Source organism: Meriones unguiculatus, chromosome 2 (assembly GCF_030254825.1).
Source record: "Meriones unguiculatus strain TT.TT164.6M chromosome 2, Bangor_MerUng_6.1, whole genome shotgun sequence".
Classification (NCBI taxonomy): Eukaryota; Metazoa; Chordata; class Mammalia; order Rodentia; family Muridae; genus Meriones; species Meriones unguiculatus.
In genome coordinates this window covers 83,859,847-83,886,808 of record NC_083350.1, presented here as the reverse complement: position 1 = coordinate 83,886,808, position 26,962 = coordinate 83,859,847, and the positions used below count along the sequence as shown (strand labels likewise).

The 26,962-nt window shown below is 42.6% G+C and overlaps 1 protein-coding gene and 1 pseudogene across 8 annotated transcripts in view; one reads left to right on the top strand and one right to left on the bottom strand.

Moving 5' to 3' along the window:
• Positions 1 to 215: 215 nt before the first annotated feature.
• On the bottom strand, positions 216 to 10,472 carry LOC110540407 (small ribosomal subunit protein uS2-like; annotated as a pseudogene).
• A 4,378-nt stretch (positions 10,473 to 14,850) lies between these two features.
• Atg10 (autophagy related 10) overlaps positions 14,851 to 26,962 on the top strand; it is a 255,376-nt gene continuing 243,264 nt past the window's right edge. For 4 of the 8 annotated variants that reach the window (XR_009589939.1, XR_009589938.1, XR_002475960.2 and 1 more), the window contains exon 1: positions 25,647 to 25,763. Coding sequence is in view for 2 of the 8 variants with exons in the window: in XM_021627362.2 (XP_021483037.1) it covers positions 25,659 to 25,763 (105 nt within the window). In the remaining 6 variants the exon portion in view is untranslated. Of the gene's footprint in view, positions 15,030 to 15,141; positions 15,236 to 25,646; positions 25,764 to 26,962 lie in introns of those variants that run through there. The other 4 variants (XM_060377752.1, XM_060377753.1, XM_021627362.2 and 1 more) reach the window with 3 other exon arrangements.

Below are 26,962 nucleotides of genomic sequence, written 5' to 3'. Positions count from 1 at the left end.
TAGAATTACTTGTTTAAAAGTTTTGCTAGACGTGACGCTCTACCGTCATCCCAGCACTTGGGAGGTCGAGGCAGGAAGACCAGTAGCTGATGGCAACCTGAGCCACACAGCAAGTTAGATCAGCCCCAACAACGTGAGACCCTATCTCAAAGAAGCAAAACAACAAAAGTTGTTTTCCCCTGATTTTATGCATTATTTTTTTCCCAGCTTTTAGGAACTTTATTTTCCTTCCACCTTTTTCCCCTTTGCTCAGGTGTCTGCAGAGGAGCTCAGGACCACTCAGTGGTGGCTCCAACCCACTCAGTGTTCTGTGCTGTGGGAGCTACTGACCAGCCCTCAGTGGCTGGCCAGGCACTCCAGTCTTCAGTAGGGAACTGCTGGATGGGTATACAGAGGACACCAGCACACCCTCAGACCAGCCTGCCACCTCGGGCTGAGCAGCAGTGAGCTCAGGAGCTGGCACAGTCCATTCGCCTTGGAATTCCTTCTTTCCTTCTCAGCAGCAGCCTGCTCCTCCTTCTCAATCTCCTCCGGGTCTCTGTACAAGTGAAGATCAGGCATAACCTCCCACGGGTGCTCACGGGAGATAGTGCCACGCATGCGCAGTATTTCCCGGGCCAGCATCCTCCACATCGGACCCACGGAGTGAGCTCCCTTGTTGTTGCACAGACTGGCAACAATGTCCGCATAGCACAGAGGGGAATCTGTTACACAGAGCGATGGTGGGCAGGTTGACATAAGAGGCCTCTGTGAGGGGCTGGTGGTCAGCCCTGGGATTAGGCACCACCAGAAGCTGTGGCTCCTTCAAGGCTGCTTGGATCTGGGTAGCGAAGGTCCCAGGTGTGAAGCAGCCAGCAATTGGAGTGGCTCCAGGGGCAGCAGCCAGCTTCAGCACAGCTCTCTGGCCAGTGTTCCTGGAGGAGATGACGCTGACAGCAGCAGGGTTTTCAGTGGCAACAACAGCCCCAGCTGCTCCCAGGTCCTCGTCAGATTATGATGTAGAGACCATCACACTTCCTTTTGGAGATGTATTGCTCCATCTGAAAGTCAAGGTTGGTGCCACCTAAGTGGGTTCCTGTGGTAAGGACTCCAGGACATCCTCCTTCTTCATGTGCAGGACATTAAGGGCTCCGGACATTGTGTGCGTTTCCTCTTTAAGTTATGATGGAAATCAAGAACAATGCCGTATGGACTCGTCCTCAGGTAGCGCTGAAAGGCTCATCATTTAATATATTTACTTATGAAAAGATTTGTCTCTGATAACATTATTAGTTAAAGTTTAGCTTCCAGATATAATCTTTATACATTTTTGTTGTTGTTATTATTATTTTGTTGGTGTGAAACAGTGTCTCACTATATAGCCCTGGCTGGCCTGGACTCTCTAGGTAGACCAGGCTGGTCTTGAACTCATGGAGATCCACTTGCCTTGTTTTCTGAGTGCTGAAATAAAGGCATATGCCACCATGCCCAACTTACTTTTAAAATTACATTTCTGTATTTGTTTGGGGGAGAGCTGCCCCATGCTCCATGGGTGATCAGTCTTGGCAGCAAGCCCCATCAGCCACTGAACCAGCCTACCAGCCTATAATTGGCTTTTCCATAGAACCGTATTGATGTATTGTTTTCGCTGATAGGGCAATGTAAAGAAGACGGTCAAGTACATTTAACCGTTCACATTTTCTTTCTGTGGTTAATTGATTGTGATTGAAAATATTCTTATTGGATGAAACTTTCAAAATGTCAAAGGAATAAAGACCTCCCTTGTAATTATGTGAGATTGTACATTATTATCTTCCCATAATTCATCTGTCCCTCTCTTCGCTGTCCGTATCATTTGATCTCTAGGATGGCCGTCCAGGGACTGAGGACATGGTTTCGTGGGTAGGGTATGTACTATGCAAGCACCAAGGCTGGAGTTCAAATCTCCAGCACTGGCATAGTAAAACCTGACGTGACAATGCTGTAAGCCAGCATTCTCAGGGGGAGTGGAGGCAGAAGAATTCACTGGAAGGTCACTGGCCAGCCAGGGCAAAACAAGGTAGAAAGCAAGGACTGATGTCTCAGTTTGTCCTCTGACCTCCACACACACTGGGGCTCACACTGGAGCACACACACAGCAAGGAATAGCAGTATATAAATGCTCTGAATGTATCTAGGAAATGTTCCATCTTGCATACACATAACATTCATTTACATTTACCTTTCATGTGGTTCTTAGGTATTATGTTGTAGAATAGTATTCCACAGCTCTGTAGCTGTTTAGCCATTAAAGCATTCTTAACTGATTTCCATATCAATGAATGCTTCGCCTTCCTATAATGTAAATAACTTCTAAGGATACAATAAACTGGCGTTTACTCTTAGAAAACAGCTCTATCCTGACTTTTTTAGAGGCACAGGAAAGCTTACCCACATTATCAGTGTCAATGCCGCTAGATTGTGTGCATATCTATATTTCCTTTGGCTGGTTGACTTAGCCTTTAATATTCCTCCAACAACCAGGTCTACAGATGCTAGAAACATACTTAGGTTCAATCTTTCTTTCTTTCTTTCTTTCTTTCTTTCTTTCTTTCTTTCTTTCTTTCTTTCTTTCTTTCTTTCTTTCCTTTCTTTCTTTCTTTCTTTCCTTCCTTCCTTCCTTCCTTCCTTTCCCTCCCTCCTACCCTCCCTCCCTTTCTTCCTTCCTCCCTCCCTCCCTCCCTCCCTTCCTTCCTTCCTTCCTTCCTTTCCCTGCCTCCCTCCCTCCCTCCCTTCCTTCCTTCCTTCCTTCCTTCCTTCCTTCCTTCCTTCCTTCCTTCCTTCCTTCTCTTTTTTTCCAGATTGGCATGATGGTAATACCTCTAGAGGCTAAGACATGAGAATAAAAAGTTTGAGGCCAGCTGTGCAGAGGCAACCAGGCCCAGTCTCAAAATAAAAAATAAAAAGGGTGGTGAAGTGGAGCTAAGTGATCAAGCATGGCTTTGTATGTATGTGACCCTGGGTTTACCCCCAATATGGAGAATAGAGGGGTGGGGCTATTAATTATTTTATTTTTAAAATTAGATTTATTTATTTAATGTGTGTGTGTGTGTGTGTGTGTGTGTGTGTGTGTGTGTGTCAGGACATGCATATGGTACTCAGAGGAACTGCTCTTCCACCAAGTGGGACCAAGGGATTGAACTCAGGGCATCATGCTTGGCAGCAAATGCTTTTGCTCACTGAGCCTGATCACTAACCCTATTTTATCTTTTATGGGTGTTTGTTTGGGGTCTTACTATGGGCTCTTAGCTCCATAAAAGACAAACTGCTAATGCCCGTCTGTCTTTCTGTCGCTGTATTTCTATTACTTAGCACAGTTTTCCTGACAAATGCTAGATTCTTGATTAGTTTGTGGGAAGAATGGACGGGTATTAATCAGCTTGACACTTCCCATTTTCTAAAGGGAGCTAGGACTACATGACACACCTACTTGAAACACAGCCCCCTGAGATTTTCACTTCACCTTCCTCACAGCCTACAGGCATCCCTCTTTCTTGCAGTTCCCATACCCAAACACCATCATTTTATGTGCTTACAAAGCAATGTTTTCATTTACCAGGTCATTCCCAACCCATCTGCACCACTCCTTATCTTCCTCCTCATCGCCTCCCAGTGACTCTCCACATGCACCCTGCCTCTGGAAGAAATTTTAAGGCTTTCCTGAATTTCACATCAACTATTTTAGTCTCAGTTCTGTGCCTATGCACTCTCGTGGCCTTCATTTCTACTCTGTATCAGCAATTCACTTGGATTGTTCTCATGGGCTTTATGCCTACCTGTAATAGACATAGTAAAAAAATGTCATTGGACATGTAAAAATAGCTTAGTCAGGAGCCTCACTATACCCAAAGGCTGTGGCTGATAAGCAGAACCCAGTGGCTTCACTCAGTCAAGATAACCAGACACAGTCCTAGAACCCTATGACACCCACTGGACAGTGTATAAGCAGAGAGCAAGAGCAATGCTGTGCGTCTGGAGAGACACCACGTTGAGTGCAGTTAGTGGTTCTCCACTCTGAGGAGCGTATAGCTAGACCATAGGACATGTACCATGAATTGGAAAAAAATCTAGATTTTTCTTTTGCCTTCCTTAGCTGTTTGTCTTATAGCCTAGAATCGTGCTGCTATTACTTCAGCATGTTGTGCTGATTTGGTGTTCCTCTTAGTAATAGCCATTCTACCTCTCAACTTCAACCCCCCAGCCCTGTCTATAGGCTGTCACTTTCCATTTAGTTCCCAGTGGGTGATCAGTAAACCACGTGTTAGACAATGCTCTGACCATTCCATTGGTCACATAGTTCAATAGGGGCCTTCTTTAGGGGAGGGGTGACCGATTTAGGGATGGGGATTACAGGCAAATGAGTTATTTTCTCAGTGCAGGAAGACACAGACTTCTCTGTTATCATATTTTGGTCATGAAGAAATTCATATAGGGATCATTTACACTGTAATACCTTCCCTTCCATAGCTAAGCCTGTGAAAAACTCTACTTTTGAACAGATCCAATCCATCATTGGAATGGACACCCTTATGACTATAGCGTTGGTGGGCAACGACTGAGTTTAAGGATCTTCATAAAACGTCCAGATTCATTTCTCAAAGAGAGAATTTATTCTCAGTGTATGGGGAACACTGGCAATAGAAGCCAACAGGCAAATGTGGGTGGACTGCCTTTCACTTTCTGGAGAGTTCCCAGTTTCCATATTTACCAAGAAATATGATATCCATAACTATTGTGTCATTTGGTTCAATATTGGCCAGTTTACATGCTCAGATATGAGCTTACAGGTTGTCTCCAAAGCTTCTCTTTGCTCCTGCCCCCACTGGAGATGAGCTGCCTCGCTAGTAACCCTATAGAGGGGTTTCATAATAATCTGGAATTGTGGTATGTGTTTCCTCCAGTATGCAAACATACCAATTAGGTGTTGCATCTGAGTTTTATCCCTTGGTGGGGGGATACTTACAGTCTTGTGCAACACGCCATCTAGGACCATGTGTAGATATCCATAACACACCTAGAAATCTTGATGAGGCATCTGGCCTTTTCACCTTGTCTTCACTAATGGTCCAGCCATCATGTACCGGGATATCAATTACTGTTTCCATGTAGTTTTGAACAGTGTCCTATTGTATCCTGCAATCAAAATATCATCTACATACCTTAAAGGTAGGCAATCTGGTTTAGGTAGCTTTTCCAGGGACCCTACTAGTGTAACACGGGCAGTGATCAGGCTAGTCTATGGCTTGAGACATTCTTTTGAATCTGTACTGTTTATTATTCTGGGTAAAGGTAGTACTGTCTCTAGAGTCCACATTGAGTGTTATGCTAAAGAACATGTTTGATAGGACTATGGTGCCATAGGGTTTTGAGTTGTAATTCCTAAATTTTAAGAATATATCTTCCAAATCAGGTAAATTTCCTGCCATTTGTGGAGAAAGCTTAATAATATTCCTGTAGTCTACTGTGAATCTACATTGACTATTTGGCTTCTTTACTGGCTAAACAGGACTATTGAGGTTGAAGGACTATGTGGCCCAATACTATCTTCCTTCAATAATTTACTTGCGGTGTCAGTGATGGTTTCATCACCTCTCTTGATAAATGATTCCTTAATTTTGCGGCGTTCTATAAGAATTTGTACTATGGTAATGTGATAGCCCAAGGGTTTAAGTTTTAACTGTAATGCCATTGGGAAAATAATTTGGGTCTGACATCCATCCCCAGCTTATAATCCGGTGCTGGTGTAAATATTGTGAGAATATTTAGAGATAAATTATAGACTAATAATTTTATTTATTTTTTATTCCTACTTTAAATGGCTTTCCTGCATAACGTTTTGGGTTTGTTAGGGGTGGGTAGATGTTGGAAATTGTTACTTCACTTCCTGTACTTATGAGCCAGTGTATCTGTTAGACCATTCCTCTGACCTTTGCTGGGATCTGTATGAAGGATCTGGGGTCCTTCCTTGATTCTGGGCTTGTTAATTCCATGCATTCATTGGTCTGCCTAGGAATCTGTTTCTGAACCCTCCTCCTAGGGGTTGTCTTATTGGTATCTGATCTTGTCTTCTGAATGGTCTTATATCCCTGATTTTCTGAAAGAATGAAGGGTTGGGTCTGGGGGTCTCGCCCTGCCTCTGCCGACAATGGCTACCTTTTAGGTGGGTTTTTCACGGTCCTGGTTTGTTTCAATTCTGTACATTAGACCAGAGGGATATTATCTCTCTATCTCCAGTTCCCTAGTCTGCATGAAGAAATTAATATTAATATCTTCTCCAATAGTTTGGCAATTGGCTAGGTTAATGTTAATGCAATTCTCAAATGTGGAGGCACATCCTTAATTAGAATTTTTCTCATGCCAGAGAGTAGTGGTGTTAGGCTGTTTGGTAAATTAAGTAAAGTATATGCAACTTCCTGGCCAGTTCAATTGTTTCTTTCATAATTTTCTGTTGTCCTGCCTCAAATTGAGTTAGATCAAATGTGGAGAAAGCATGCCTCCACATAGCTTTTACCCAACCCAGTGAAGGATTTTAGAAAATGGCTGTAGCAAAGGGTGGGCTTCCTCTCTGGCTACATCTAAAATTCATTCCAGACCTTCAAACATGTGGAGTTTCTAGAATCCCATTGACGTCTTCATTTCTCCTAAGATTAGCATTATGTATCAGCTCCCTTTCCCATAAGCGGGCCACATAGGATGCATCCTTATCTCCTCTTTGTGCAAAATCTTGTCTTAGTTTCTGCGGCTCTGTCTTTGTAAATGGACTGGATGCTACTTCAGTGGTCACCTGATAATGACTTGTCAAATAGCTAGAAGTAGCCTTAACCGTCTTGGCAGTTCCTGGCAGAGAGAGCTTGGTGTTATGGAGGCATCTGTCTGAGCCTTCCTGTGTCTGTCTTCTCTGAGTCTCCTCTGAGCCTCCTTCCTACTTCTCCTGGCCTTCACAGACTGTTACAGTGGTCACCCCCTGTCCCTGACTCCTCTCTTTCTTAAGTGCCGACTCTCTTTTAGGCACATCTTTCCCATCCAGTTGAGACCCATGAGTCTCTCTTCCGTTCCTCTCCTACAACAACCTCTACACACCCCACCTTTTTGATGCTTCTCTACACTCCTGTAGCTACAGTTCTGGAATTATCCATTCGCCTGCTCTTTACACTCTTTTACTCAACCCCACAATGAGTTGTATTAGTGAAAAAAATCACATAAATCACAGGAATTAGTACTTTTATAAATATGGGGAAACAGCCTTAGCAAGTTCTGTGGGAGCACTTACATTTTCACAGAATTTTAAGGCTCTGCCTTTACTTTTAGAAAATGGCTGCTGATGTCTTCCTTCCTTCCTTCCTCCCTCCCTCCCTCCCTCCCTTCCTTTCCTCCCTCTTTTCTTTTTTCTTTCTTTCTTTCTTTTTTTTTTTTTTATAAAGTAAAAGCTATCAGAAAGAGACTTTGCTCAAGCATTCCTTCCGTCCCCAGTACAAAATATCTGGTTTCACTTTCACGGAGGTCTTTCCTCTTGGCCCTCTGTGAATTTTATGGGAATTAATATTTGCAACTTCTGCCCCTTCAGGGTGGTGCCATCCAAATTCTTTCCCGTTTGGTTGTTGTGCTTGGCCTATAAACTGGATCCAGTCAAAATGGATCCACTTAAAATGTGAAATGTCAAAACGCCCCTTTGGCTCTCACTTTGTCCCATTCGCGTTTTTATCCCCTTCCTTTCCTCGCAGGCTAGCTTGTCGGCACTGTAGTGCTTCCCCACTGCTCGTGGTTTGTGAGGGAATGAATGAGCAGGGTCTTGGGTAGCCCTGCATGGACTGTGGAACTCAAGGCTGCTAGGGTTTAGGAAAGCGCCATACCACTTCTTGTAGTGCTGGGATTGGGCCTAAGGCTTCCTGCACGCTGTGCAAGCACTAGACACCCCAACTTCCCTAATTTTGAAAAGACCTATCCATTTAACTGTTAATTTCACCGGATAAGAATGGGACCAGTACCGCAGTTTTGAGCCAAATTTGAAGCAAGCTTTAATTAAATACTAGCCAGCATGACGTACTCTGGCCTGGTCCGTTCCCAGGTACTCAGAAAACGGCCTTGAGTCACATTTCGCGGAGGCTTTTAAAGGCAAACCCATAAAGCCACCATGTTTCCCATCACGTCCAATCTGGGGCAAGCATATATCCTGAGGTACCTCCTGCCTGTGTACTTCCCTCCTACAGCCAACCAGGGACAAGCATACACCCCGACGTATTTCCTGCTCACGTACTTCCCCGGGATCAAGCCTATCTGGTACAGCTGAGTCTGACAAAGTTGTTTCGGGCAGTGAAAACCTGTGGTTTGCTATTTGCTGTAAACAATAGCCAGAAGCATTTCAGGAAGTACCTGTCCTTGGGCAAAGGCCTTACAGGTTAGAGGTATTTCAGTTTCATGGATCTCTTAGGAACAGTAATTAAAGCTTAAAATATAGCTTTGGCTCTTACAAACTACTCACGTGAAATGGACTCAGATCACCACCTTAACACTCAAACTGCTTTTGCTAAGGTTACCGTTGTTTTCGTTTTGTAATTTTTATAGCGAGCACTCACTTTCAGTGTTTGTCTCTTTGATTCTTTTGTGCATATATACATACATATATAATATATATACATTTATATATAATTGATTGCTCTTTGGAAACTTTATTCTTTAATTTTCTTTGTCCCCTCCTGTGGCCTTCTTGCCTGCTTTTTATTTATTGGTGTTCCTTAGAATTCTATCTCGGATCTTTGTGTTACTAGATGTACTCTCCCTTAAATAATGTTTTCTGTGACCATATTCCCTTAAATAATGTCTTCTGTGACCATATCTAGGGCCATCTATATATCAATAACACTCAAATATAGCCTCAACTTGTTCTGAGGGAGTTAGGATTTAGAGTTGGCAAAAATAGAACAAGTTAAAATTATCCCTTAAAATCTTTAACATTCCCTGCAAGTCAGCGTATACCATCTTGAATGTATATACCATCAATCAAGAAGTCCTGCACAACCAGTCTTTCTTTGCTATTGGAACAGAAGGTTGTTGCTTTAGTTAACGCCAGATGAAGTTGTTGGCTTGCATGTGGGAACCATGTTACAAGAAAAATATGTTATTGGGCTTCACATCTCGCCAAATGCATATTGTATAGTTAATGTACATTAAGTAAGCATAAGAGATAACACCAGTCCACTGTACATATTTTTAGCCTGACTTCTTTCTTGGGCTCTAAATGCTAAACTGCCTATTGAATATCTTCTTTTGGATATTCCAGTCCAAATTGTTATAATTATATTTTTGAAAGCTGAAGAAATGAGATAACCCACATTCTACTGTAATGCTATAGCAGTGTGACAAGGTTACAGCTCACATTCAGTCTTTTCATCTCATTTTGACTGATGTCCTTGTTTCAGAGATGCCTGCTAACATTCCGCAGCTGACCACTTCCTGGTCTGCCTGGCTGGATCTGAGGATGCTTCAGATTGGTGGCATCTTTAGGCCTCACATCAATCACATCTGCTAGTAACCTCAGGCTAAGTAGCTCGGTTGAGACAAGTGGAATTCATAAATGTCTTGGAAAGCATTCTTTGCTGGTCCTCTCAATGCTAAATTTTATCCACTGGCTGTTACATCATCCTGTAGAGCATTTGCACTAAGATACCCTGAGCAATCAGCCAAGTTAAACACAGAATTTCCTCAATGACCGGACTGAATATCTGGCTCTGACAAACTGGGTGTGAGCTTTGTATATTGAGCAAACATCAGAGACTAGTTTATTTGTCAGAGCACTTTGCCTTCTCTTTATCATACACCAAATGGTGTACATAAAGGCTTCATAGCAGAGAACAGTCAGGCATTACATTGAGAGAGGAACGCTCCTCAGCTGCGGACAGCTTCCCCCACTCTCAGCCTTCTCACACCCTATGCAGTTATAGTGGGGCTGGGCAGCTCTTAGGGTTCTCTCCTTCTTCTCTGTCAGCAGTCATTATGACTAGATAGAGGATCTGTTTCTCCATTCGGTGAAGTCTGAACCAAACTGGTTGCAGAAGGTAAGAGTTTGGAATTAATCAGTTGGATAATCGTGGTTATTTCCTGCTGGTTTTAATGCAAGTTTTTAATGGGGGGGTCTTGAGACAGGGTCTTGGTTGTGTAGTCTTGGTTGGTCAGATATTCTATTAATGACCTAGCCTCAAGTTTATAATATTCCAGCCTCAGCCTCCATGTGCTGGGGATTACTGGTATGAGCCACCATATAGATCTTGACTGTTAGCTGCAGGACTGAATCACAGTGTTTTCTTTCTGTAAAGTTGGCCTCTATTTCTGAATTGTTGTTCCCTTTATAAAACATTACAACACAATTTACAGTCAGATAAACTCACCTTTATGCTGAAGACATATTCAATAAGGCTAAACTTATGTGCAGGTGGCTCTTCTGTTACTGCCATGCCCATTGTGGTTTTCAGTGTAGTAGAGAAACTTCTTTTCCAAAATAAAAATTAAAAAAGATTGTAATAATTTGTGTCCTTGTAAAATCAGAATCAACTGTAATCTCTTAAAACTTATAGACAGCATTCTTTGTGTTATAATAAAAAGCCTTACATAGATGATAATACTTTGTGTTTTCTTAACTCAAATAGCAAAATGTGGCAGAAGGAAGGTCAACCACCGTTTTCTTATCTAGAGGCAGCCAGTGCTCAAGTTCAAGGCCTGTCTGCAATACAAGGTGAGTCACTGTGGAAGGGAAAAAAAAGCGAAGGGGAAGGGGGGGGAAGAAAAAGGGAGAAGAAGGGAAAGGAGGGGAGGGGAAAAGGCCATAGTGGGGGGTAAGAAAAAGGAAGGGAAGTAGAATAGGGAAGAGAGTACTTTTTGGTCTCCACTACTCGGTGAAAATACATTTTTTGCTGTGCCAGCTAGTTTTTATGTCAGCTTCACACAGCTAAGAGTCTTTTTGAGAGGAGGAAACCTTGACTGAGAAAATGACTCCACAAGATCTGGCTGTAGGCAAGCCTGTAGGGCATTTTCTTAATCAGTGACTGATGGGGGAGGGCCCAGCTCATTTTGGTGATGCCACCCCTGGGCTGGTGGTGCTGGCTCTGTAAGAAAGCAGGCTGAGCAAGCCAGGGGGAGCAAGTCTGTAAGCAGCACCTCTCCGTGACCTCTGCATCAGTGCCTGACTCCAGGTTCCTGGACTGTTTGACTTCCTGTCCTGACCATGGAAGTGTAAGCCGAATAAGCCCTTTCCTCTACAAGTTGCTTTGGTCATGGTGTTTCATCACAGCAGTAATAATCCTAAAACAGTCACTACTTCTATTTTATAGAATTATACACCCCAAGATTCAGAAAAGGCAGCTGCCCCAGATTACACAAAAAATTTATGCTCTACAACTTCTTGACTCCAGGCTGGTGATGCTATGAAATAATGCACATGATGGGGCAAATGTCCTATTATTGCTATATATTTTGAGAGATGGCTCAAAGGGAGGCATTGTGTAAGTGAAACACTTGATTTGCTCCAAATTAAATCTATACAAAGGCTTCTGGGGCTGCAGGCTAAACACCTTTTAACGCACTTCGTTGTGGCCATCAGTGTCAACACATAATTCAGCCCTATAAGCGGAATTAATTCCTGATCGGGAGACATAATATGCAACATTAAAGGAAATAGATAATTATTGAATAAGAGCATCAGGTCCTTCTACATATAACAGCATGCCCTAGGACACACACACACTGATCTTGTCTCATTGGGCTCATGGTATTTTCTTCTCCTGGATGGTAAATGGAAAATCCTACAGGAAGGCTATCTTGCAAAGGGGGATTATGACCAGGTCCCTGACAGCACAGGGTGATTGAACCTGCAATTTGAAGAGTTTGTGGGAGAGGAGAATCAATGAGATCAGGAGGCCAGTCTGGTCTACAGTGTGAGACATTTCCCAAATCCTCCCTCACCAAAGGAAACTAGGACTCTTCCAACCAATTCCAGAGGAAAAAAAAAATCAACCACTCTGATACTATCAGACGATTGGTAGAATGAGCCTTTCAAACCATTGAGTTCCTCTGGTAAACCTGAAAGATACTCCATAGTTCTAAAATATCTTCAATGCTTGAAAGGAAAAAACAAACAAACAAAAAAACTGTCCCTTGAAATAATAGATAGTATCCACTAAATAGTCTGATTGTTAAATTGCTCAAATAGTAATTTTCTGATATATGATATGCTTTTCCTAGTACAAACTAGACTTTCAAAAAAGAGATTCTGAGGAGATTGGAGAGATGGCTCCAGAGGATAAGAGCAGTGGCTGCTCTTCCAGAGGTCATGAGTTCAATTCCCAGCAACCACAAGGTGGCTCACAATCATCGATAATGAGATCTGGTGCCTCCTTCTGGTGTGCAGATATACGTGCAGACAGAACATTGTATACATAATAAATAAATCGAGTGATCCTGAGCCACATGTAGGGGTTCAATCTGTAATGTCAGCTTTTGGGGACTGAGGCAGGAGGCTTGCTCAAGTATTTTTGGCCACACTGGGCTGGCTACATAGCGAGTTCCAAGTCAGCCTGGTCCAAAAGAAATCCAATAACAAAAGACAGTAACAACAATAAGAGTAAGCGGCCCCAAACCACAGACTTCAGTTCCGTGGCTAATTCTGTTGGTTACAGCAAAGAGCCTGGAACTTGCTGTGTAGACTAGCCTGGACTGACCCTCGTGGCAACACCCATTGCTTTCTAAGGGTTGTGATTAGCAGGTATGTGCTGCCATACCTGGTTTGCAGAATCAACTTACTAATTAAAGACTTAATTTCTCTGGAGAAAAAAAAACCAGACTTACAGAAAGTTGAACAGTTAGCACAGATTTTCCATATACCACATGCAGAATTTCACCAAAACCAATGGACCAGTTTCAATATATCATTATTAACAAAATCCCATAATTGACATTTGGGTTTACTCTTAGTGTTGTTCAGTTTTATGGGTTTTTATAGATGTGTAAGATCATGCAGCCATGATTAGAATATCATATTATAATCTCACTACCCTAATAAGTTTCCTGTATTCTGTATTTTCACTCTTCCTCTCTTGATTACCTGGCACACTAGAAACCAGTAACTTTAACCATCTCTCTAGGCTTGCTTGCCAATTGCTTTATTCTGTTACACATTTAGGCTTACACCAAGCCCTTCCGGCTTCAAGGTAATGTTCTCTTCTTCTTTCCTTCTCCTCTTCCTTCTTTTCCACACTCCCCTGTTTCTGGGGTGGAATTCAGGGCCTCACAAAGGGCAGTCAAGTATTTTACCTATGAGGTACAGCCATAGCCCTGAAAATGACTTCTAATGCAACAGCTTCTATAACCCCATTTTTCTTTCATTTATGTCTCCAGAACAGAGACTAAAAACAAAACAAACAAAAAAGCCTGAAGTTTCAAATTCTAGAAGGTCATGTTTAAAATATGTACATGTAGACAGATGTGGTTGCACATGCCTGTACTATCAGTATTTAGAAGGCTGAGGCAGAAGGATTTGCTATGAGTTCAGAGCAGTCTTGACTTTGAAACGAGTCAGTCAAACATACATAACAAGTTTGTTTCAAGAAACCACACACACACAGGCGAAAAGGGTAAAAAAAAAAAGGCATTCAAAGTATAAGGGATAAACAAAAGCCTATGAGGAATAGTAGTAGTAAGTGTTCAATAAATTTGAGCTTTCTTCCTCTAATTTTGTGATTATTTCATTGTTTTATTCAATGAATACTGATCAGGTGTCTCACTTGAATGTGGGGATGCTATGATTAAGAACCCATGCCCTCAGGAGCTTTGTCACGATGTTTGCAAACACACAAAGTAGACTCACTCTTCATTATGAATGGTACAAGGGAACTGCAAAGAGCTGACCTGACTTACATCCTGTTTCTTTGTTTTTGGTGGGTGAATCACCGGCATTTAAAAGTGGCTCTGATACAGAAGCCAGGCTTGAGTTAACATGGGATAATGCATGGTAAATATCCTCAAATTTTGAGTATAGTAGTATGGTAAATAAATGATTTGTATTTTTGCCTGGGAAAGCTTCTGGTAACTTTTTAATTTTAGAAAGGTTATAAAAACCTGGCTGCTCTAGAACTTGCTATATAGCCCAGATTGGCCTTGAACTCCTATTGTCCCACCATTACTTCACTGGGTGCTGGGATTATAAGCGTGGGCCACCATGCCCTACAAATAACTTCTTATACTTCAAAACAAACAAAGACATCAAATAGAAACAGATTAAGGTGTCCCAGGCTTTTAATCCTAACACTCAGAGGTGAATGGAGGAGTATCTATAGTTCCAGGCTAGCCTACGCTACACATTCCTAATTAAAAAAAAAAAAAAAAAGGCAAAGGGCTACCAATTAATTGTTGCTCAAAAATGTTAGCTGAAGTTTATTTTAAAAATATTGTTTTAAATTATTTTGCATGTGGGAAAATTTAACTGTTTTTTTTTTTTTGGACAAAATAGTGACTTAATCATCGATAAAAGCAGCAATCAAAACCTGAAGAGTTCTACAGTCCTTCCAAATTCTAAGCCCCTTTTAAAGGTACCCCTTCCCCATCTGCCACTGGTCACCACAGATCTGTTATGACCATTTAAACAAACCAACAAAAGTACACACACGAAGAAAATCTACTTATTTCGAAACAATGTAGACGCACAGGAAATTGCAAAAACATTACCCAGGGTCCCAGGAATTTATTAGCTACTTAACAGGATATTCCTATGCCACTTGCTGAAGACCAAACATCGGTCTTCAGATTTGGGAAATGAAGGTGGTTTCATTTTCCTGTTTCCTGTCTTTTCTAAGGACTGTTCTATTTCAGGGCGCAGTCTCCTTTCCCTGGGATGTCTCACCGGTTTCGTGGACCTCTGACTCCTGTCCCTACCATGGCTCTTGGTTTCATTTTGCTGACTGGGGCTTTCTGATTGGGGGCCGCCAACGGTGACGGTCGGCGCTGGAATCCGAACTCGCCCCGGCCGGGTGAGTGGGTGGCGGCACCAGGCGTGGGCTTGCCCGCAGCGCGTCGGCCGCAGGGCTGCACCCGCGTGCACACGGCCTCGCGCCGGAGGAGACGCCGCGACGTCACCGGGCGGCCGCCCGCGCATGCTCGGCGCGCCCCTCCGCCCCGCCCCTCCGCCCCGCCCGCCGCCGCGCGCCGCCAGCTGCGGGGAGGGCGAGCGAGCGGGGTGAGTACTCCCAACCGCGGCGCGCTCCGCCCCCGCCGCCCGCAGCCTCCTCCGCCGCCCGGGACCCGGGAAGGGCGGCGGAGCGGCCAGCCCAAAACAAAAGGCTGGGGAGGCGGGCGCGGGGCGCCCGCGCGACCTTTGACCCTGTGCCAGGCACGTGCTCACGTGACCTTGAGACAAAGGAAGTTCAGGGACTGGCAGGCCCACCTGAAGGTTGGCTTTCAGATTGGCAGCCAGCACGCCCCCTCCTCCCATCTGTAAAGCTGGGGACTGACTTATAGCAGACATGTCCTTATTTGTAGTGAGAATTGTGAAAATCTTGGTAGTGGAGCCCAGCTGACCACATGTTCTTTCAGTCAAAATGGAGCCCTAATTTCTGCAGCTACCTGTTTTTGACAAGATGCAAATTGTTTCCAACTGTGAGGAAGAAGAAGAAGAAAAGACTGGGTTTGTTTTTAAGACAGGGTCTGATACTGTGTAGCCCATGCTAGCCTGCTGCTCTAGGCCACCCTGCCTCAGTCACCCAACAGCTGGGATTCCTAGTGGGCACTCTCAGGCCTGGGCTAACGGCGACCTGGAGCCTCTTGCCTCAGCCTCTCCTCAGAGAGGCTCAGATTCCAGCTTATAGGAGCCATCGTTTTTCTTCAGTGTTTGTCTTCATTTTCTCAGGTTTTTGGGCTCTTCTGTCAGTTAGCTTGCTCCTTCCCAAAGGCTTACTTTGAGTCATGATCTGACAGTGGTCTCCACTGTGGTGACAAAGCGAACGTTTGTGATTGTTAGGGAGAGAGAACAAAGACCCTGTACAGTACTCAAGTCTGTTTTAGGATTCCAGGTGTGATTACTTCTCGTTGCTTCCAAAGGGTCAGGTATTGGCAGGAGAAAATGACACAAAGTGAAAACCTCAGCGAAAAAATAAAGAGTAACGAGTGAGTTAGAAGCCTGTCCCTGTCGCCCCAGGCTGTCGTAGCTGGAGGCAGAACCACCTCCAGTTTGTAGCCATTCTGCACCTCGCACAGCCAGATTGTGTCTCAGTGAGCAAAAACAAATAGAAAATTGTTATTTATATTTTAATGGAAGAAACTACTGGAAACAGTTCTAAGCTCCATTCACTTGAGTGTGGAATAGTTCAAGAGTAAGAGTAACAGATCAAACTATACACAATGGGGCATATGACGTACTGTACATAATAGGGTAATATATATTATGACTCAAAGTAAGCCTTTGGAAAGGAATTACTGGACTCAGAAAGAGTAGGCCGACCGACAAGCACTGCAGACACAGAACGAAGACAAACAGTGAAGAAATACCCCGCTATGGCCTCGTGCTCCCCGCGCTGCTAGGGCTGCCCTTACGCTGATCCTCCTGTCTCCACAGTGCCCAGTCTCCGCGACGCTGGGCGCTGAACGCAGCAGGCCAAGTTCACTCGGCAGACTGCGCCACCCCACAGGGCCTTACTGAGTCCAGTCTAGTGTAGACTTCCCCAACCCCTCCTCAGCCTCTAGAGCCTCTAGATGACAGGCATCCACCTCATGCCTGTGTGTCTTGATGGCACTTTAATGCTTGGACCTCAGCTTATGTTTGAATCACAAGGATAATCCACATCCAAAAGAAGGAGCTATAGAGATTATTTGGTGATGGTACACTGATACCGAATAGGGTAACAGAAAGTGTGCTGCGCCTGAAGTGAACCTTCTGTAGAAGCAGAGGCCCCTCGACTATGTGTGGTACACTGACTGCTCGCTGGTCTATCAAGTAGCCAGGGACAGTAACTACTGTAGTTTTCCTTTGAAGTTCGGGTTAGTAGTAGGTTTCCAAGAAGAGCTTTCATCTGATGCTTTGCGCTCCGGACCCTATGATGGTTTGCTGTCGCTCACTGTTTTAAGTGCAGTCTCTTGAGTTTGAAGGCTCCTTGTAAACGGCTTGCTCCCTGTTCCCCAGATTTTCCTGTAGTCCTCAATTCACTGTCTAGTCAGGCTCTTTAGCTGTCTACTCTGCCATTCCAGCCTGTTCCTAGGTTCATTATTGCTCCTTCTCCATCACTTATTCAGTGCTACAGATTTCTTTCAATTTGTAATTCCAGGAATAGTTGAAATCTTACTTCCTCTAGAGCACAGGCACAGTACTCTGATGCTTTTGGTCGTTTCTGCCGTTAACAGCTGTAACAAGCTACTTTTATCCTTTATTTCAAATTCCTCGTGTATAGAGAAAAATCATAGTAATATACCTCAAAGAGATGCTGTGAGGATTTTAGTTACCATGGTTGATATGTAGGAAAGGCTTAATAATGCTATTTTTAATTATTACATCAACCCATATTGATTCCTTAAACAGTTATAGTATACTTTATCATTTATTTTATTGTATTTTATTAGTGTTCTTTTCAGCTTGAAAGTTTTTATATAAAGTTGATTACCCACTGTTGAAAGCAAAGCTATGATTTATACTTTTTTTTTTTTCTTAAAGTCTCAAATCTCTCAGGGTGATATGAGGGCTCACTATGTTTTTTTTTTTTTCTACCTATCTTGTTATCTGGTTTCTTTCATATTAGTCATTTTATCTATGTTGCTTATAATTTTAAACTCAAATCCCATCTGTCCCAAAAGTAGTTGAGATGACTTATAACCTATAAATGATATAATAACAAAGATAAGTCATGGTCATGAAAGTATGAAGCTCAAATAGAAAGATAACATTAGGATGAGTCACCAAAATCCATTCTATGAAGAGCTGCATATTTTTTTCCTATTTCTATACAGTTACTAGAGGCAGCCACAGATGAACTTCTGAGCTTCATGATGGTCAAAGGAAAAGATGGAAGCATACCATAGCTTCCTGTGTTAAAATAATTGGGAAATCATTGCCTCAGGAGGTACCATCGCTATGGATTCCCATGTCAGCAAACAAAAACTCAACTCAGTGACAACCATCATGTTCAAGGAAAAGAAAACTTCAGCTCTCTCTAGCAGCTGACCTCTAACTAAGGAGTTTCTACTGGAATGATCCAAAGAAGTCAATTCATTGTGTCCCTCAAAGCCTTCAGATATTTTCTTTGCCTTGTTCTGTATTCTGTCTGGAAAAGCCTTTGTGTGCTCCTCTGTGGTGGGGCCTGGCCTGCTTGTATTCTGGAACTGCCCAGCTCTTGAATCTCTTAGTGCCCCTAGCTCTCTGAAGGTTCAATGTTCCATGATTTATCTCCTAGCACTTAGACATGAGTATTGAGTGGATGAAATGGCAGTTATGGTCTTAGGTTTCAGAGAGAACACAGAAGCTACAGTTCTTCTCATCTTGTTGACCTGCAACTACCACATTGTGTGGGAGGCTCTACTGTATGATGATGATGATGGCTGAGGCAGAGTGTCATGTAGCACACGCTTGTCTGGAACTGGGACTCACTATGCAGCTGAGGTTGATCTTGAACTCCTGATTCTCATGACTCAGGTGTGTATTGCTATATCTTCCAGCTTCTCCTGATGGTATGCTTTTTGTTGTTGTGTAGATTTTGTTGTTGTTGTTGTTTTTGATAGAGGGATTGACTCCAGTACTCTTATTCCTGGGGATGACCCCAACCCTCTACCAGCATTACATTAGAGAAAATATGTCTTATGTGCATTCGTGTGTTTTTGTGAATGCCATTGAGGGTGGGTACCATGGAGACCAGAAGAGGGAGGGATTCCCTGATACTAGTTACAGGTCCTCTGTGAGAGCAGCAAGTCCTGTTAGCTGCTGAGCCGCCTCTCCAGCCCTCTGCTGCGATAGTACAGAGCTCTACATTGTAGGAGGTTTATATACTTGGTCCTTCAGCAGTGAAAGACAATAGCAAACTCCGATTGTTCTTTTTAATAACAAACTGTGACGACCTAGTGTGGTTCTGCGTGTTTCACATACCTTACACCATAGCCCTAAACACTATCCCGGGGCTCGACTTAATCTCTACTCCTTCCCTCGATCCCTCCATTTCCATGTGTATGTGTGTATGTATGTATGTATGTATATCTACCTTGTGCTCTTTTTAGACTGTCTTTGTAAGAACTGTGCTCCCTTATTGGAATGACTTTGTTTCCACCTGGTCATGTTCAAATTTCAAATTTCAGTTCTTGAAGAATTAAATTCATGTTTTCAAAACTCCCTGTTTTGGAGTCTTCCATCATGTTCTTAGGGAAATTTTGATTTTTTTTTTTTTCATGAGGAACCACAGAATTAACTTCTAGGATATGATACATGAGCTAAAAATGAACAAGATGTTTGTGGAAATAGGAAGGTGCTTAGTCTCTGGACAGAGTTTGCAAAAAAATTTTTTTTTTTTTATGAAGGGACTCTTTCATCACAAAAGTTTTCTGCCATTTACTTTTTTCTTCCCTCAAACACAGTGGCATTTGACAGTATATTTTAAAGATTCATATTATGCCATCTGTATTCAAATTGGCACTGAGTTTGTAGCTTCTTAAACATAGGATGTTCATCTTTTAGTGCCTTTGTTAGATATTTTTACCCAAATAATACTCCATTACTTCTTAGTTTTAGGCTGATGACATATGCCCTGACTAGAATTTGTACATGAGTCCCATTATGCACAGGCAAGAAGAGAATTTGATTTAGATTGGCATATTATTTTCAACCAGAAATATCAGTTCTTTCCAAAGTGTTAGTACATGCCTCTAATTCTAGCACTGGAGGTCTGACACAGGAAAATTATGACTTTGAGGTTAACTCGGGATCCAATTGAGTTCTGATCTAGCCTGACCTACATGGTAAGATCCAGGTGTGGTAGCACGATTCTGTAATCCCAGCTCTTGGGAGATAGAAGGAGAAAGAGGACCATCCTTGGTTCAGCAGCACAAGGCCATCCTGGGATATAGGAAATCTTGTCACTAACTAGGCAACTAACTGTTAGTCGTCTGTAGTTTATATTTGTGTTCTTTGTCATGCCTGTTAATCAATTGGGATTATTTTCATTTTAACCTTCTTTTTTTTTTCTGTGTTTTGGGGAAATATTTCAGGAGTATATGCTAAGATACTAATTTTATTCCCCCACCCAAACTTGTAAACTTCTCTTTCTTATCTATAGTGTAGAATTTAAGTTTCTGGTTCTTTGTATTTGAATTTTCTTCCTGACCACTCTCTCTCTCTCTCTCTCTCTCTGTTTTTTCTTTTCTGATTCTCAGATTGGGGCTAGCGACATAGGGTGGCCTGGTACATGTTATCTGTATAAGCTCAGGCTGGCCTTAGTCCGCCCATCTTCCTCCATTTTCAGCTTCCCCATTGCATGAAGTAGAGGTGTTTACTGCCGTACCTGCGTCCCAGTTTACTTTTTAATTGTAAACATTTTTTCCTGTTTTTATATCTTGGATTTAGATATGTTGTTTTCTTTTTTTAAGTTAGTAACATAGAGTAGATAATTTTTTTTTAGGTTTCAGGTTTTTCAGCCATTATAGAAAAAGGCTTTTTCTTTTCAACTTTATAATTTTATTTCTATTAATTAGTTAATTAGTTAATTTTAGAAGACATGTCTTTCTTGCTTTCTTTGGGTGCTGGAGTTCCGTCACTTTGTCAACCTCCTCAGCTTTTCTTCTGCAGGAGCTTCTGGTTGGCCTCCCGTTGACATCGCTGTTAGTGGCTGACAGATAGGGACTTGTGTCGGTTGCTGTTGCTGACTGAGTAAGCAAATGGCCCTTCATCTCCGTCCCTACCAGCAGATGTCCAGGAGGGCGTGTCCTCTCAGTAGCAGGTTGGAGAGCCGGGGGACGGGCATGACTGCCTTAGGAAGGAGGCTTCTCTCCTGGGTTCAGGAGAGGCTTCGCAGGTATTTCCTCTTGTGCCTGTAACCTGGGGAATGTTTTTGTTTCACTTGCAGCTTATAAATTCAAGGTTTGGGGAAGATGATGGCGAGACTGTATGCCAGTCAGAAGGCCACGCTGTCCCTAAAGCTCTCCACTGCTGGCTCTATATCAGTGTCCAGTGCATCACGTTACAGGGTGAAAAACAACAGAAGAACGGCGACTTAGTATGTCTCCCTGAAGGGAATAGAGAATGGAGAATAGTGAAATGCTTCCTGTTTCTTCCTGCTGGAGATGTTACCAAAAATACCAGCTCCAATCCAAGAACACATTGCCTCTGGTTTAAGCTTTGGCTGGTGGTGTACATTCCCCAAAGGCAGGGAGGGAGACTGGCCCACCAGGTCCCCAAGACTGAACTGCCTCCCTCCTTCCTTTTGATGCTTCTCCAAGCTGCTTTGCTTAACCCAGGCAAATGGGATGATTGTTGCTGCTATTGGCCAATGAGCCACGGTTATAATTATTTCATTTTGGCCACATTTTCAGGCATCTCCTATAGGAAGTTCTTAGACTATGATTTCTGCTTCTACGAGACAGTGAACATGGCAGAAGAAGAGCGAGAATCTAGGCTTGAAAGTGTGACTAAAAATGTTGATTTCATTATGTTTTTATTTTTTAATAAGTTGAGATATTCTTCCTTGAGCAAAGAAATGGTTATTCAGTGGTATTTCATTATGGCATCGTGAGGATTTGAGTGAGATTAATACCTTTTTAATATGGAATACTTTCCAATTTGGTAATCAAGCTGTGTTTGCATTATAGTATATATCATCCTTCAGCAAAGCTCAGTCCTTAGATAATTTTAAAAGTATACAACCCAATATTAATTAGTGTTTTGATGTTCAGTCATCTTGCTAGTAGCACACTGATGTTAATTAGATAAAGCATGCCTATTGAATGGAATTTTATGTTTCAACTAGCATTTTTAATAGTTCAGTAAATCTCAAGTACCTGGAGGGCTTAGGGGATGGAGCTTTTTTACTTGTTCTTTTGTTACTAAGAGTTGCCTTGGGATTTTAAAGCTCCTAAGTATATAATCTATTTTCATGTGTTTTCCATGTTTTTAAAACCTATATATATATATATTTTTTTTTTCTTTGAGACTGGGTCACACTGTGTAGCCCCGCTGGCTTAGAACTCACTGTGTACATACACTATGCTGACCTCAGACTGACAGTGATAGGCCTGCCTCTGTCTCTTGAGTGCTGGGATTAAAGAGATAAACCACTGGGCATGGCATAAGTATATGTTCTTCATGAATTAAATTCTGTTTGTGGCGATTTGTTCTCTCTTGCTGTATGTCAGGACTGTATGTCTTTATGACAGTTCCTTTTCAGTGTTCTGGTTCTGTAGGCTTTTCTAAGTGTTGAGACAGACTCTTCTGCCGTCCATGTGGTGCTGACACAGGGTCGTTAACTCCCAGAGTCTTCCCTCCTGAGACTCAGCTCAGAGTGCTTGCTAGACTCCTCCCTGTGGACCTGCAGTCTCTTCCTCAAACCCAGGCTCTCCAGGCTGGCTGGGTGTCACTTCACTGTTATCTTTAGTGCTGCCTCCTGTCTCTCAGCAGGACTCCCATTGGCACTTTCTTAGGTGCTCTCCCTAACAATTACACATCTGCTTGCATCAGAGTATCCTGGGACTCCTCTTCCTTAAAACGGAAACTCCTAAAGACTCCTTGAGTTCTGCAGTTTTCCTTAAATGCCTCCTCCAGTCGCAAGGGAGTCTAACCATCCGGTGGCTCTGGTAAGAACATCCTGTCAAGAGAGCTCAGTGTTTTGTTTCCCAGTTGCTTTCTGTAGTGTGGATGGGCTCTCTTTTACCAGCCTCCTGTGCTCAGTTTAAATATGTCCTCCCTTAAGCCTGTGTGCCGTCGTAAATACTGCTTTGAAGCTCACTCACCATGTTGAAGACTTAGTCGGCAGTTTTCTCCTTAGTCCAGCACAGCTTGCTTTTCTGTGTGGCTGCAGTCCATTATTGCATCTGTCATTGATGCAGTGACAATGACTGCCTCACTGTCATGTTCTGTAGAGGTTTTTGATTCTTTTCTCAGTGGGTCACTCCTAACTTTTAACATTGGTAGGTCCTGGGTATGCTGTGCTTCCTGCAAAGCCTTGTTCCTGGCTCATTGACTTTGACCTTACTAGGGTCTCCGAAGGCTGTCTCCTTATTCTCTAGGCCTTTGTTGGTTCCTCTTCCTCTGTAGATACCTTACAACTTTCAGCCTTGCTCCTGGCCTTGTGCACAGAAGTTCTTGATGTTTTGATAGGACCTTAGAAACACCTGTAGGGAATTAGAAGTCATTCCCAGGAGGACTATGGATAGCTGCATATACATAAAATTTAGCATGTGAAGTTTCATGTGCATCTGAAAGCCGTATTAAGAATATGGGCAGACTGGTGGGATGGCGTGTGTTTGCCTGTTACCCTAGGATTTAGAAGGCAGAGGCAGGAGGATCATACTGCTACGAGTTTGAGTCTAGCCAGAGCTGTACCGGGAGCTCCAGGCCAGGGTTACATAGTGAAACCCTATCTTCAAAAGCAGACAGACAGACAGGCAGGCAGGCAAACAAACAAAAAACCTGGAGTGTGTTTCACTGCTAAGAGCCAGGCGTGACTGTGTGTGCCTATAGTCATAGCACTTGGGAAGCAGGCAGGAGAGCCATGAGCTCCAGGCTAGCCTGGTCTACACAGTGAGTTTCACTTTATAGCTAGCCTGGACTATACAGGAAGACTGTTTCATAAAAAAGGAAAAAAAAAAAAGGTGTGTAGTACAAAAAATAAATTAAAATGTAGAAATGTATTTTAAAAAATTGAATGTATGGCTCAAGCATTCATTTTTGAAGGTACTTGATTGAAATTGATTGTTCATGCCCTCTCCTTATTTTAAAAGCTAGAGTCTGATGTAGCCCAGGCTAGCTTTGGCTTCTCTGTGATGCAGAGGGTGACCCTGAACTCTTGAACGTCTTGCTTCCATTTCTTAAGTGCCAGAGTTAGAGGTACAGCCCTACTCTTAGTTTATTCTTGCTTAACCTGAACCAAGACACAGCATCCTGGTTTTTAGTTTTGATTAAGGGATATCTCAAGCCACTATACAGCTGATTGAGTCCAGAATCCTGGATGTGTATGTTTTCCCAGCATGCCAGTGCTTTCATTTCCACTGTCCTTCCTTTGCTCAATAGCAGTTTGATTTTCATATGGAGACATAGCTTTACCTGGCCGCCATTGAAGCATTTGCAAGATGTGCGGTCACAGAAGTTACAGCTGTCTCTTGCATTTTATTGGTTTGCTTAATTAAATTCCCTAGTTATGACATAAGAGTGTGCTTTGTGAGCACACAGTCGTCTCTCAGGACCAGAGTGCTTTATGGTCATCATGCTGCAGAGTGAGTCAATTTGCCGCAGCCAGGATGGCTGTGAGGTTGGGTGAGGCAGTTTCTGTTCAAGTTATTTCTGTTGTTGGTCTCCCTTCCTTAGAACATGGACAAGGCAAAGTGTCTGCGTTTTTCATGTTTAACTCTTTTATATGCACAAAGGCTATTTAATATGCATTCAGTTTTTATTGGTGGGTGAATAGACACATTCTTCTCTAGGTTATGCTAAATTTGAATAGTCTGCATAGTGGTTTGGGAATCAGCATGAATAATAGACTGGTCATGACCCTGAATCCCTTTTTATTGGTGTTGGTGAACAGATTCCTTCTGATTTTTCATCTAAGGAATGGAAACAACACGCCTGTGGCCTGTGAGAGGATTAAGTGGATGTGAAGTGACCGGCACTACAGTGGCTGTTATAACAAGCAGTCATCTTGATGCTCGTAGCTAATGAGAAAGAGCATTTGTTACGACTAACTTCTTTCACTGAGGGGCCTTAACTGTATGATCTTGCATTTTTCTTATGTGCTGAAATTCTTTCTGTAAACAGTATTTTCTATTTTGAACAGCTTTCTACAACAAATATGAGTATTTCTTAGTATGTTCCATTTGTGAGTTTGATATAGTGGTAATTAATTAACTTTATACCTTGGAAAGCAATTTCAAGCTTTGCAGCAGCATTTGCTGGAGAGTTGACCCTTCTAATAAAGTGTGAAGGGCAGCTGGCTTCCATGAATCACTGCAACAGTCAGTGTGAGAGCTGAGGCAGGAAACAGAAATGTCCCAAGGAGCATATTTGAAAGCATTGTCTTAGAATTAGATAAAACTAAAAGTGTGGGTTATACTACATTCAACATCACCCTTGTCATTTTAAGAACAAACAAACAAACAAACAAACAGCCCAGAGTGTTTGGTTGAATGATCTGTTAATTTGTTAGGTGCATGTATGAAGCCCTGGGATCAGTGCCCAGTAATTCAAAAAGAAAACTAGACAGGAATCCCTCTTAAGCAACTAAAAATTAGACAAAGAAGACTCCGTAGACAAATACTCTAAGTACAGGCTTTTAGGTTTTCATTTTATCTAAAAACAAATGAGGACAGGGTAAGAATATGGAAAGAGAAAGAAAGATCTTATGAATGACCCAACCCTGAGCAGCTTAGGAGGGAGCTGGTACTGATGTCTTTCTGTTTGTTTGTTTATTTTATTGCAGTTCTCATTTAACATGGAAGATGAGTTCTTTGGAGAAAAGAGTTTCCAACATTACTGTGCAGAGTTCATCCGACATTCACAACACATAGGTGACGGTTGGGAGTGGAGAGCAGCCAAGGTGAGGGCGCAAAGAAGCATTCCTTTATTTCTGTTCTTCTGAGATGGGGCCTTGCTAGCGTGGCTGCCTCTAGACTCACAGCAGCCTGTCCCCTGTGTCTCCTCTGACAGTTCGCAGGCATGGTCGCCACACCCCCACTGCGGGGCTTCTGTGTCCCCTGGCAGTGGAGGGTTATTTATTGTGTTGTACAAAACCTCAGTAAGTGATGGCAGTGTGTAAAAGTGGGATTGATGTAACAAAAAGCATAAATTTAAAGCATTCTTTAAGATATGTCCATTTTGTTATTCTGCCTATATATACTCATAATTATTTGTCTAATGAACTATTATCTAGAAAAGTCCTCAGGTGGCCTTCATGAATTTATAGGTAAAGTCCCTTACAATATTAATTGTTGCTATGTAAGCAGATGTTTCTCTGGTGTGTCAAACCACTTGTTTATGTTATAAATGTTTTCTTTCTCTCTCGGTTTTGAGATAGGGGTTGACAAGAATTTTATATGTTGTCAAAGACGATATTGAACAGCCTCTGTTCTGCCTGTAGCTCCCAGGTACCAGGATTCCAGGCTTGTCCCACCATATTTCCTTAGGACACTATTTTTGTCTAGAGCAGCAGTTCTCAACCTGCAGGTCTTGGTCTCTTTCGAGGTCGCCTGTCAGATAGCCTGCCCATCAGGTGTTTATATTACGATTAGCAGCAGTAGCGAAATTACAGGTATGAAGTAGCAACAAAATTATTTTATGTTTGGGGTTCAGCACAACATGAGGAACGGTGTTAAAGGCTGCAGCATTAGGAAGGTTGAGAACTGCTGCTGTAGAGAGTAATGGTTACCCAGAAATCATGTCAAAGGCCAACGCTCACGGCGTCTGAGCTGTTAAGGGCTGTGGTATTTGGGAATTTCTTAATAATGTGAAGATATTACTAAACGTTTTTCCTTTTGATTCTATTCCAAAATAATGTAAAAGTCTTACATACTCTTTTATTTTCCATACATGCAATTGGTGACATTCTAGGCTAAAAGCTTTTTTGAGAGTTGCCTGAAGTCTTTTAAGAGAACAGGTTTTCCCCACCTGACCTTTCATGTAAGCAGCGGGCTCTCACGTCTGCATCCTGGTTCAGCTTCCCGTGTGCATCACGAGAAACCTGAACATCTGGACCTGGCTTCCATGGTTTAGAACTGAGCAGGGAGATGCGGGTCTGGA